Below are 13,435 nucleotides of genomic sequence, written 5' to 3' on the forward strand. Positions count from 1 at the left end.
AGGCTCCACCCAGGAATAGAGGATTTTGTTATTCTGATCAGGAGGGAATGGTCTTCCCTTTTTAATGTTACCTGGGAAATAGGAGGTGGGGTCTGCCTACCTACAACACCTGAACTCCCCACCATGCTGTAGTCTCAAGAGTTGGAATACGTTTAATCCTGAACACCTAAAAAAGAAAGAAAGAAAGAAAGAAAGAAAGAAAGAAAGGAAGGAAGGAAGGAAGGAAGGAAGGAAGGAAGGAAGGAAGGAAGGAAGGAAGGAAGGAAGGAAGGCAAGCAAAAAGGAAAGGAAGAAAGAAAGAAAGAAGAGGCTAATACTCTATTGTAACACTGACTGACATCAACGCAAGTTGAGTGATGGGGACATTTGGTCCAAGGGTATAAGCTTCTACTAAAATATTATGCTACAGTTGGACCTGTTTTGTAGGAATCAAGAGAACTGGTCTAAAATGATTTATGCTCAGGCCTTCGTGGTGCTCTTCCAAGAAAGAGGGCTAGGGAAAGAAAAAAAAGGGGGGGGGAAGGGAAAACATTTTTTATTTTTCCTTTTCAAGACAGGGTAGTTCCAGGCTGGCCTTGAACTCTCATCAATCCTATCTCTGCCTCCCGAGTGCTGAGGATTGAAGGTGTGAGCCAAAAGGGGAAACCTTTGATCGCTTAGATGATCCTTGTGTACACTCCTTTTATAGGCACCTGTTAGGGAACACAGGCCCAAAGGAATATAGATGTCAGCCTGCCCTGGTGAGACTAGAAGGCCACTCCAGTCTGGACCTAAGCCTGATTCAAGATGGCAGTCAGGGCAGCCATTTTACTTCCTGGGTTTTCTTCCTTCTAAGAGTATTTCCCCATTGTGGGTGCATTCTTAGTCTGTACTCTTCTCCATGACCCACTAACCAATCAGGGTCTCCCATATGTCGTTAAACTTAACCAGTAAATCCCATCCCAACTTGATGTCTAATTTACATACCCAGTATTATAAGAAAACCCCATCCAAGTCAAAGTTATTTCTTTTCAAGATGCTTTTAAAAAAATTTACATGTACTGAGGAGGGGTGGAGAGGGTGGGGTAGGATCTAAGGCCTCTTGCTTCCACAAACACACTCCAGATATTTGCACCACTTTTTGTGTCTGGCTTACCTAGGTGGCTTCACAATTAAAACTTGGGCAGGCAGACTGCAAGCGAGTGCATTTAATCACTGAAACATTTTCTCAGCCCCTGGGAGTTTTTTGCTCTACTTTCTTTTCTAAAATATACCTGAATTTGCATTCTGCCATGTCTGTGCTTATCAATTGTAAATATTTGTTTATGAAAAAGAGACAGAGAGAATGGACTTGTCAGTATCTCTTGCCACTGCAAATGAACTACAGATGCATGCATCACTGTGCATCTGGATTGACATGGTGACTGGGGAAATTTGGGGGTGGGTGGTAAAGTACACCTGTCAATTCTTTCTGAGTCTCAGGACAAAAAATTCAGAGCCAATGGCTTGAGAGGCTCAGTCCCCCTCAAAACCAATAGCAGCACCAGGCTTTGGTCTTTTCTTTTTCACAGCATGAGATTACTGGGGAAATTCTTTCTCCTAAATAAATACATTTTGAGGAATGTTAATGTTTTCTGCATGTATAATATACCGGATATCTTTTCATGTGTGATTTTAAAAATTAACTGCATCCTTTAATTAAAAATATTTTATTATATTTTTATTACAAAAGCAGCATGTGTTACTTACATATTTTAACATTATTTTAGTCATTCAGGAGAGAACTCTTCTCCAAAGAAACACATTTCTTGGCTCATAATAAAAATCAATGGGAAAAATATTTTTTTATAAAAACCTACTATGGTCACATTCATTTATGGAACACATAGTTCTACTCTAGAATATTAGCTTAATACTATGGACATGGATTTAAATGTTACAGCTACCTAGACTGCTACCAGAACACTGACCACACAAATTACATTTTGATTAAATTCAAGCATACTCTGACATGAGGACTTAAAAATGCCTTGCACAGAACAAATAACTTCATGGAACATCATCTGGTCATCAGGAGAGGGTATATTCTGATGCAGAAAGAAGCCTGTGCCACCACAGCATTACAGTACGGCAAGCCAGCCAGGTGACAGTCACCTGCTACTGAGCAGAGGAAGGGGCGTTTCTGAAGGTGGCTGTGTGTAGAAGATGAGCTCGAGCTGAAGGCCGCTGAACTGCCTGCAGCCAGCTCAGTTCATCTCATTTAGGTAGCAGTCTCCTGTAGTATGCACAGTATAGAACTGTTTAGGAAAAGCTGCATTTCATTACTTTTCTTGTTAGTCATTTTTTTGCCAAATACATGAGTATCCCAGTGAAAAGGAAAATTATAAAAACAAAGCTCAAAATGTACTTTAAAAATAGTCTCCATTTTTAAGACATCATATGCTTTGAGGATTCTTCCTTGGGAATACTAACATGTAAGAACATTCATGGAGACAGTGTGTGCACATTCAACAGTCCCTGATGTAGAACATGCCCACTCACTAACACATGAGGCTGTGCTTCTCTCTTACACCTGCCAAATATCATAGTGACAGGTTAGATCAAAAGGCAGCCAACACAAGACTACTTGCTCTCAGTCCTAGCCATAGCTCTCTTAGATACCATATCACTGGGACAGACTCCACTAAGAGACATGCCTTCCTGTTTTATTAAAACAAACAAAAATCCCAAGTAGAGTTAGTGCCCAAGGAGCCATGTTTACATCTTCATGGGATATAAGTGGCTGTCCTGTGTTCCTCCCCACCCTTCACTCACGATCACCTAGGAGGCATTAAGTCCTCTCTGGCTGTGAGAGGCACAAGTAAAAAAGTGCAGTGGCTAAGAGAACTTAAAGACTCTTTGGGAGTCTTGAAATTAGATTCTGCCCTGAAAAGTGCAGAACAAGAAAAAAAAAAAAATCTCTAAATGAAGAGTCACAACAGACGAGAAACTGGAAGGCCTGAATTCCTCAGACATCTTCCGTTCATCTGGTGATGTCTCACTTCTAATATGGCAAGAGGTGCTTGCTAGCACGCATGTATCCAACTGTAGCCTGCTCATCTGTGATGGAGGCAAAGAGCAGCTCTCATTGCACAAAGAAGGCTTTCTGGAATTCATCCCTGTCACTAGCAACCCATTTTGAAGAGGTACATTTGCACTTTGGGCAAAGAATTGCCAGTTAAGGATACAGACAGCCATGAGTACAGTATCACATGCCTAAAGAGAATGGTATTTGCGAACTTGGGCCAAACCCAGTGAAGAGATGATGAAAACTAATCAGTTGAGGCACAGGATAGCACATATTCCTGTCAGGCTTGAGGGAAGAATATGATCATTTTTTTCAGGCCTCATTTTAATGGACCAAAGTGTGTAGTTGCCATTTCACTTCCTGTTCTAGCCTCATTGGTGCGGGCACTCCAAGCTTTTTAGAAGATCTAGTCCCTCGGAGAGGTCTGGCCTCAGCCTCACACCATCAGGAAAGCAGTGTGAGGGATGTGATGGAGGGATGTCTGTGCTCTGACAGCACGTTCTCCACTGCCTAGGGATCAGAAAGAAAGAGAAGCAAAGCTATTACGCCACAACCCAGTGAAGAGCCAAGAAGTGAGCAGAAGCCGTCCCAAGCCTCCCAGTGCCTTCCACTCCACTACGCTCTGTCCATGTGCATGTGAGACACGCTGGTGTGCCTACACATATGTCTAGACTCTGGACAGTCAGGCTAACTCTAATGGCCTAGCAATGGGCTTCTTTACCTGAGAAGCTGACCTTGTTACCATGATGGGGCACATGTCCCTTAAACTATGAAGCAGAGGTGGTTGGATCTCTGTGGTAAAAGGAGAGCGTGTAAACTAATTAGCTAAGAGACCACATAGCAAAGCGGCATTGTGGCCAGGGGCTACTCAGCTTCTGAGGAGGGTCTCTATGGTTATAGTTACCCCAGTCCACGCTGAAGTCAGTCATCAGAGCAGATCCACTTCTTCCCATAAATTGCTATTTAATGTTTTACCTTGTGAGGAATCCTTCCCCTTAAACACTTTTTTCTCAAGTGTTAAATGTATTTACAAATCATCTGGTAATCTTGTTAAAATAAATGTTCTGATTCAGGAGGTCTGGGGTAAAGTCATTACTAATTAGCTCTAGATCCTCATTAGGAAAGTGTGGGATAAGGCAAGAGAACAGTGAGCAACATCATAAAATACCCTCATACCACTAGCTATCATCTGTTTAGAAACAGGCAGAGCATATTTTAGAAGCAACAGTCAGTAAATTTTAAAAGAACCACAAAGTTTTTCTTTATAATATATGTTATACGTAGGTTCAAAGATAATTTTTCTTAATTCCTACATAGGTGCCAGTAGGTAGACATGACTAGTGAAGTCCATGGGTGTCTCAATTTTCTTATTGCTGTGATCAAATACCTGACAAGAAGCAACTTAAGAGAGTTTATTTTGACTTTGGGTTTGAGGTTACAATTCATCGTGGCAGGGAAAGGAAAGCATGGTGGCAGGAGGCGGAAGCAGTGGTCATTCAGGCCACAGGAAGAAGCAGCGAGCATTGAGTGCTCATGTTCACCTAGCTTTCTCCTTTTTATACAGTCCAGAATTGCAGCCCATGGAATGGTACTGCTCAGTTAAGGTGGGTCTTCCCACCTCAATTAACTTAATCAAGATAATCCCTGTGGGATGCTCAGAGGCTAGCCTAATCTAGATAATCCCTTACAGGAATGTCTAGAAATTTGTATCCTAGGTGATTCTAGGTCGTCAAGTTGGCAATTAATATAATCCACCACAAATCCACCCCTTGTCAACTTGATACCAAAAACATCATTTTTAGATCATAACCTTCCACCTCTTGTGTCCAGAAGTTCATGGCCATGTCAATGTAAAATGCATTGAGTCCAACTTCAAAAGTCAGTGTAGTCTTTAGCAGTTCCAACTCTGTTCAAAAGTGTCAACAGACAGTTTCTTCTGAGACCCAGGTAACCTCTTAATTGCTAGCTCCTGTATATGTCTAACATACATCAGCATACAGTAAACATTCCCAATGTAAAAGAAAATGGAAGTATAGAAAGGAATGAGCAGATCAAAGCATGACCAGAACCTGGCAGGAAAACCCCAAATCTTGCAAGCCCATATGTGGCATCTGATAGTGTCATCTGGCTTCCAAGAGGCTTGGGTAGCCACAATCCTTCCAGATATTCTTCCTGTAGTACTTGTGGCCTCTCTCATGGAGATGCTCCACTCTGAATTTGCAGTTTTCCTCAGCAGACCTCCTGTGGTTCTGGCATCTCCAATATTCTGGGGTCTCCACTTCAACTTAGGGTTCACTTTCATAGCTTTTTTACAGTGGTGTTTCAGGACCTCCTGGTAGTATCTCAGGCCCTGTCATACATTGCCTAGCCTCAACAGCTCTTTGAAATCTTGGTGCAACACTTGATCCCCTCAATACTGCATCTTTCATAGCTCCAAAACTATTACCACATACATGCTGCTGGGAAGTTCTGCTGCCAGCTTGTGGTGAAGCCTGGCCCCACTGGGCCACAGCTATCAAGCCTCTGTCTTCCTTTGAAACATTTCCCTAGATGGTTGCAGTCTAGCAGTGAGCTCCTTGAGTTCAGGCTTTCTTCCTTCCAATGGGAGGTTTTGCTGCCAGGACACATGTCCTATTGTCTCAGTTCAGTCACAAGTTTCTCTTCAATGATGCTGATCCAATTCACATCACATCACATCTGATTTCTCAGCACTATCACGAATGCTATTCCGTCTTGATATTTCCTCTGCTAAACAAATTAACCCATTATGTATGAGTTCACATTCCCAGAAAACTGGAAGAATGCAGCCAGTTTTAACATGAACCACCTCTATAGCCAAGTTCCTGGAAGAGTCCTTGTTCCCTTAGGAACCTCATAAGCCTGGCTGAAGAGATGGCTTAGAAGTTAAGGTGCTTGCCTGTGAAGCCCAAGGACTCATGTGCAACTCTTCAGGTCCCATGTAAGCCAGATGCAGTGTCACAAGTGCACAATGCTACATATGCGCACAAAGGGGGCACGTGCGTCTGGAGTTTGATCACAGTGGCTAGAGACCTGGCATGTCAATTCTGTCATTAAAAAAAAAAAAAAAAAAAAGGCCAGTCTATTGGACATACCTCAAATAAATAAATAAATAAAATAAAATTAAAACCTCATAAGCCAGGCCTCCCACCAGAATGTCCTATTAAGCACTGCTTACAGTACTCATGGGCTTTTCTAGCCCAAAGTTCCAAACCCTTCCATATTCCTCCTAAAAACCAGTTCTAAAGGTCTATGAACCACATGGTCAGGTGTATCACAGCAACAGCCTCCAACTTCTTGGTACCAATGTTCTGTATTGGTACCTTCTCATTGCTGGGGCAAAATACCTGATGAAAATCCCTTTAAAGGAGAAAAGATTCACTTCAGTTTACAGTCCACGATGGCAGGGGAGGCAGGGTGCTGCGAGAGCTTGAGAGAGCAGGTCACATTCAGTCCTAGAGAGAGCCTTTCTTCTTTTGATAAAGCCTATGACCCCAGCTATGGAATGGTGTCATCTACAGCTAAGGTATATTTTCATATTTCAATTCACCTAATCAAGATAATACCCCACAGGCACGCTCAAGGCTCATTTCTATCAAGCTGACCTCAGTCTGAACTATCACAATGTGTTACAGACAACAATGTCCTTCCTATCTTCCCCAGAGGCCTGTGAAAGAAAGCCAGGTCTACATTCATGGACTCTAAGATTCTGAGAACTTAGGCTGGTTTACTTGAGAGTCAAGTACTGTCCAGCAAGAGGCATTTTTAGGAAGAGAAGAAATGGGGAATACAACCTAAAATTAAAAAAAAAAAAGCAAAACAAATAAAAAAAAACCAGAAGCCTTCTGATATGTTCAAGTTGCTCAACAATTTTATTAACCCATTCTACACACAGAGACACACACACACATACAAAACCCCACATTTCAAATACAGTTATATATATCTAAAGTAGATCTGATAGACTATTTCATTAGTGTCATGAGAATAAATGAGAATGCTACTAAAGACTGACATTCCCACTTTCTACAGAGGTGTGCCTAGGAAATCTGTCATAAAATTCTGCTTCTAGGCTTCATAATTCAGCCCATTTCCAACCAAACCAGTACTCCTCAATGTTGCTCTACCCTTTCAAGGCACCATTTGTGATCAATTTTTTTTTTTGTAACCACAGGAAAACCATCACCGTATCAGAATGAGTTAGACTTGTTATTTCAACATAAAAGCATACAAGCAATTGAGATACAAAAAGAGTGAGTTAGGTAAATATTGGCCATAGATATCCAGGAAAAGGTTTAGTCTTTAAATCAACTTTTGAATGCAAAATTTTCTTTGCATTTTTAATTAATAAGTTAGGAGTAAAAGCCAAATGCATGGCAGACCAGAGCAGCAGCACTCTCAGGTAGAATGCTGCATTCCATCACTCATGCTATGTGGAGGACACAGAAGGTTCGGGAGTGCATGGTTAACAATGACGCCCTGCATGAAGCAGGGGCTGGAGGACACAACTTCAAGTAGAGTCACAACGGAAAGTTCTTAAGGCATTAACCTTAGCTGCTTACACCATACCAAACAAGTAATGTACAATCACTATCTTTTGTAAAACGATGAAAATTTGGCCACTATTATACAATAAGGATCTATGGAAAAAATCAGTGTATAGAACTTCCCCATAAAGGAAATATATGAAATGTTTAGTTTCTTGTAGGGCATGGGTAATAGGCAGAGAATTATAGTAATGAGCACATACTACCATTCAGTGCAAGAAAATGGGCAGACTGCTGGCATATAGATCTTGTCAGAGTCTATCAGGACACTATGAAACAAAATTCTTAAGACACACTTCTGATGTGTGTAATCTCCAGGGAAAATCAATGATCTAAAAGGCCAATGTTACAACCTGACTGAATTGTTAAACATTTTTAAAATAAAAATAATTTAAAATACAAACAAGTCAAAATATATTCCTGGAAAGCTGGGTAAGTCTAACAAACCTTTTGTAATACAATATGGCTTCTGGAACTGGTAAGGGCAATGAGATGTATAGAGACTACATCACTCAGATATAGTTGCCTCAACTACTGGACATGGTCTTCCTTGTCCATTGGCCACTCCAAGCACCAGAGTTTTCTCTTGCTCCCAGGAAAATATGGCAGATTGATTCTTAACAGTTATATCATTTGCTTCCTCAAATGCCAGTGCCTCTGAAAATCCAATGTGGATTACAAAGAGGATTACCCAGATCCTCACCTGAAATACTCAACTCTTCCATCTAGAACACAAGACAGTGCATCCCTGATGCTAATGTCCTGAGGAAAAGAGACGGTGACATGGGGTACAACACAATGCATGTTTTATAGATTTTTCTTACTCTACCTTATGACTCAGTGGGAAACTATTCCTTCACCAAGAGAAAGGGCACTAGCATTAACCATCAGTTAAGAGCTGAGTTCCAATGTGAAAATGTGGGGATAAAAACAGACACAGGTTGCCTGACTGTATTAGATACCTCTTGAAAATCTGATACTGACTTTTTCACTCAGCAGTTTTTGTTTCTTTTCCCCCAGTACTGAAGATTGAACACATGCATTCAGGGAGAGCACTCTACCACTGAGCTGTATTGTGAGACAAGATCTCATGTCTCATTCAGCTTTGAAGACAGACAAGTAATAAAACAAAATATATTAACGTTTCCTTCCTTTTCTGTTTTACATGGGTAGATCTAAGTCTCTACCTATTTCCCTCATAACAAAGCTGGACACCTCAGAAAGTACTCTGGGGGGCCATCCTTCTTTTGAGGACCTGTGATACACAACACAAGCGGCACAGTGTAAATCTCCCACTCGTACACATTCAAGTAACAAGGGGAAAGAAAGGCAGAAGAGATGGGAAGCAAGACTTCCCTGAAATCTAGAATAAGAGCTCAGTTCCAGTCTACATTTTCTTGGCTTCTTCCTGCTGAAGCTCTCAGAAGAAATCTTGCTTTAAAAATTGAAGGATGTCGAAACTCTTGCTGCCAGCTTCTCTTGCCCTGTCTGAAGGTAACTGGACCACCTCAGTTCCTCCTCTTGGGGAAATAGACCAGCACAATGGGAAAGAAACGATCAGCAGAATGAGAATTAGACTGGACACCCACCTGGTGGCCTGCCTCTAGTGAGAGCATTTATAACAGTCTAACTCAATGCTAGTGGGTCAGAAAAGTCCCCTTTTCTGAGAGAAGGGGCAGCTCGAATCCTCACTGTTGGATCAAAGCTCTTCCTTCTCTGCCTCATTAGCTCTGGGTTACTCCTACCTAACAGCAGAAGAAAGGACTGAATGCCTAATTAGACCAGAGCTGCCGCCACCGTCAAGCCAAAGGAGACACAACTTTGTGAAAGTGCAAGACATACCACCCAGACCATATGCCAGCTTTCACATTGTGGGGAGCAAACATTCTAACCCTTTGGTTCTGGCAGCCACAGAAGAGAACAGTGGAGAGAAGCAAACAGTACTCTGCTGTAATGTAAGTTCTCCCAGAGTCAGTGTATTCTTTTGCAAATATTCACTTGTTATAAATCATAGGCTCTTTCTCTTTAATGTAACCTTTAGGGTAATGAAATTTCATTGTTTGTATTTTTGTCTTTCCCTTCCCAGCCCAAAGCCCCACATACAAAGGCACTACTAGGGAAACTGTACGACTGCTTAAAAGGAATTGCAAGTTTACTGTATGTCTTAAAGACAATTTCAGGAAGAATCTAGACAAGCAGACTTTGAAACTGATGGAGTTACTGTATACAGAACGTAAGAGCAAAGGCCTCAGCACCAGGGGTCAGTAGCCCATGGTGATGGCCTCCATCAGCCTATAGGTTCTATCTCAGTACCTTTATTAAGTTATTTATTTGTTTGTATGTACATGTGTATGTGCCAGGGTCTCTTGCCACTGCAAGTGAGCTTTACATGGGACCTAGGGAATTGAACCCAGGCTGGCAGGTTTTACAAGCAAGTGCCCTTAGATGCTGAGCCACCTTCTCCACCTTCAGTACCCTTCATCACAGTAATTGAAATCCTAACTTGTATCCAAGAACATTTGTTTAATGTAGTAATTTGTTCCATGTGCCCCTGAAATGTCAAGAGTAAAAGATGGACAAAGAACCTAAAATATTATTCTAATACACAGCAGCCTACCTTTGAGGGGATTATTCCACTTAATATTGTGACCTGCTCCATCATCCACCTCCTAAGAACTGTCTTTTCAGACCAACAGGAACTCAGAACTTCAAGGTTCATGTTATACCCAAAAAACTAATAAAAAATTCCATTGGCTTTAAAATGTAGTATTTTTACCCTGTGCATAAATCAATAATCACTAGGGCAGCTACTTAAACACTCACATACCTATACTCCAATCCCAGGTTCTGAGTCTGAACTCAGTCTGAGTTAGGTAGACCCAGGCATATGTGCATTTCAAAAGTTCAAAGAGGGATGTTAAGGAGTTTTTGTGATGAGAATCCTAGAAAAAGGCTTTCTATTACAAAAGAAAATCTAGGGCTGGAGAGATGGCTCATCAGTTAAGGTGCTTGCTTGAAAAGCCTAACAACCTGGGTCCAATTCCCCAATACCCACATAAAGCCAGATGCACAAAGTGGCCCATTCATCTGGAGTTTGTTTACAGTGGCTAGAGACCCTGGCACATCATTCTCTCTGTGTCTGTCTGTCTCTCTCTCTCCTTACAAATAAAACAAACAAAAACAAATTTTTTAAAAACTCACAAAAGCTCTTAGAAAATTGCTAACTTGTTCTATCAGCTAACTCTACATGACAAAATTGAAAGGTAGGGAGTCATCTGTTTCTTTCAAGCATATCATGAGAATTCTGCATCTGCCTCTTTAAAAATGTACAGGTGTGAGTTGGGGACTTAGTTCAGTGATAGAGTGCTCCTTTCCTAGCAGCACAAGGGCCTGGGCTTGGTTTCCAGCACCAAAATGTAAAATTAATAAATAAAATAAAATTATTTCACATATATACATTCGTATTATTTTATAAGCAAAATTAGAGGGCAGGTCATCCTGAACCACCAAAAGGACTAAGGATCTTCTCTAAACAAGCAACACAGAAACTTTCATGGGTAAAATTCCATGGGACTCCACTGGACACTAAAATAATTTCTCAATAAAAATGAAATATGCCAATAAGAGAGGTCAAATTCATCACCAAAACTTTTCGGTATTTGGGAAAATTTTTTCATGTAAAAAAAAATTAACTTTAGAAAAGCATGCTGGAAAGCATAAGACAACAATGACCCCTTTAGTGAACTCTCTTCCTTTTTGCCTGGAGCAATCCAGACATCAAAGGTGGCTCCTGGTGCTTTTAAGCAGTTCCAGAGGTAATGGGCTATGCAGGGAAGTCGCTGTGATTCGCAAAGACACTGAGAGCCACAGGACAAAAAGTTCATCTGAACTACAAGCCTGTAAGAAGTAAGACACCCTTTGCTCTCTGAACTCCACTCCACAGCCAGCAAAAGACAGTATATGACTCTTCAAGATAATTAAACAAACCAAAACATTTCTATATCCTCAGAGCCTGCTCCCCCAGAGCATGAAGAACTTGAGACTATTTCTCATGAAAAGAGGCAAGAGCTCTCACCCTATGTCCATTTGCAAACTCCAGAGCATTCTGTGGTTCTGTAGCCTGGGCTGACCCTTGCAGGACCTGGCTGGAGAGGAATGGAGAAGGGAAAGGAAAGATTCCCAAGTGTAGATCCAGACCCACTGCAGACAACACGAGCCTTAGCTTTCTCCCATACAAACAGTCCCTTCCTTTATGACACTGCAATGCCATGCATTACACAGGACAACCCAAAAGGGAGACAAATGAAAGAAGGGTAGCCAAGAAAGGATTGTGGGGTATAGTAAAGAGACAAACATGAAGGACAAATGGGCTTTTGTGTCTCCCTCGATTCACCATCCCAACACACACTTCACCAACACAAGGACACTAGTGAGTTTAAACACCAGAAAACAGAGGGAAGAACCAAGTACATGATTCATGCTTAGCTCCAAAGGAGCTCTAGCCTGCCTCTCCTCCTTCAGACCACCCCTGTTCTAATACTCCACCTGCCATCTTGCCTCTGGGTGAGATATTTCACGCTGGAGAATAGCTAAAATTGGTCTGCACACACATGAGCTCATAGTCTGTGCTAAAATTAAAGGTGTTGAGGGCAGGGGTGGAGGTGAAGTTAAATGACTCCTTAGTGATTAGTGACAAGGGCAGGAGGCCAAGGCTAGAGGGAAACACACAGTTACACCACCGGAATGCTGACTTGGGTCTTCGGCTGGTCGGCCCCATCTTGCATGTCCAGGGCACGTAGAGGGCTGAGGGGCTTGAGGGGCCGGCTCCCAACACTGTAATTTCTTGGACGCCTTATTGTGTTCGAACTGGATAGAGGCGTAAAGCTGTTCCTTCTCATCCTTACAGGGGTTTGGCTCTTGGGGAAGTTGTTCTGATTGGAAATGGAGGGATACCACACACATGAAAGCCATGCCAAAACCTCACTCACAAAGGTCAAACAGGACTCAAGACCATAACAGCGTGCAGGATGTACTGAGAGGAGCATGGCCTGGTGCCCATGCCCCAGGGGAGTGACAGGGTCATCACAGGGGCAGATCTCTGCCATCATATCTCAGAGCAGGAAAGGGACCCAATCAAGAAGGGTTTGCTTATGCCCACACAGACTGCCAGGGACATACTGGTGTCTTCACTGGCAGGCATTCTATAGAGAGGCCTCCTTGGGGACATGGCTGAGGGATCTATACATTTCACTTCCACCGAATACTTTTTTTTTTTTTTTTGATGTAGGGTCTCGCTCTAGTCCGGGCTGACCTGGAATTCACTATGTAGTCTCTGGCTGGCCTCGAACTCACAGTAATTCTCCTACCTCTGCCTCCTGAGTACTGGGATTAAAGGTGTGCGCCATGTGCCACCATGCCCTGCCAGCCAAACACTTTCTATATTTAACTCAATTTCCAGGAGCCGACCTCCAAGGATAAGATTTATTAAAGTGGTACTCATTTTAAAAAATGACTAATTCCTTCATTTTGTCCTTTTGGAAGTAAGGAGACTACACAGGCCATGAGTTCTAGGTCTGCTTTATTTATTTGTCTGCTTGTTTTTATCTATTTGGTGAATTTTTTTGTTTTTTTGGAGGGGGGTACATAAAAGAACCCAAGTCTCCTGATGCCAAAGGTTCAAAGACTCAAGGTGACAGGAGTCCAGCATGTTTGGCCCTGGGGATATACTTACAGTTGGCTTGTCACGGTGCGTGTTCACAGCCTCCACGTTGACTTTAATTGTTTCCACTTTGCACCCTGAGAAAACAAGAGGAATAAAAGGCTG

The 13,435-nt window shown here is 42.1% G+C and overlaps 1 protein-coding gene across 13 annotated transcripts in view; it reads right to left on the reverse strand.

Moving 5' to 3' along the window:
• Positions 1-1,672: 1,672 nt before the first annotated feature.
• Positions 1,673-13,435, reverse strand: part of Pfkfb2 (6-phosphofructo-2-kinase/fructose-2,6-biphosphatase 2) — a 32,402-nt gene continuing 20,639 nt past the window's right edge. For 2 of the 13 annotated variants that reach the window (XM_045150523.1, XM_045150517.1), the window contains exons 14-17: positions 13,343-13,407; positions 12,351-12,542; positions 11,687-11,752; positions 1,673-3,556 (exon numbers count right to left, since the gene is read on the reverse strand). In XM_045150523.1, coding sequence (XP_045006458.1) covers positions 3,491-3,556; positions 11,687-11,752; positions 12,351-12,542; positions 13,343-13,407 — 389 coding nt within the window. In that variant the 3' untranslated portion in view covers positions 1,673-3,490. Of the gene's footprint in view, positions 3,557-6,913; positions 9,132-11,686; positions 11,757-12,339; positions 12,543-13,342; positions 13,408-13,435 lie in introns of those variants that run through there. The other 11 variants (XM_045150534.1, XM_045150569.1, XM_045150550.1 and 8 more) reach the window with 11 other exon arrangements.

Source organism: Jaculus jaculus, chromosome 1 (genome assembly GCF_020740685.1).
Source record: "Jaculus jaculus isolate mJacJac1 chromosome 1, mJacJac1.mat.Y.cur, whole genome shotgun sequence".
Classification (NCBI taxonomy): domain Eukaryota; kingdom Metazoa; phylum Chordata; class Mammalia; order Rodentia; family Dipodidae; genus Jaculus; species Jaculus jaculus.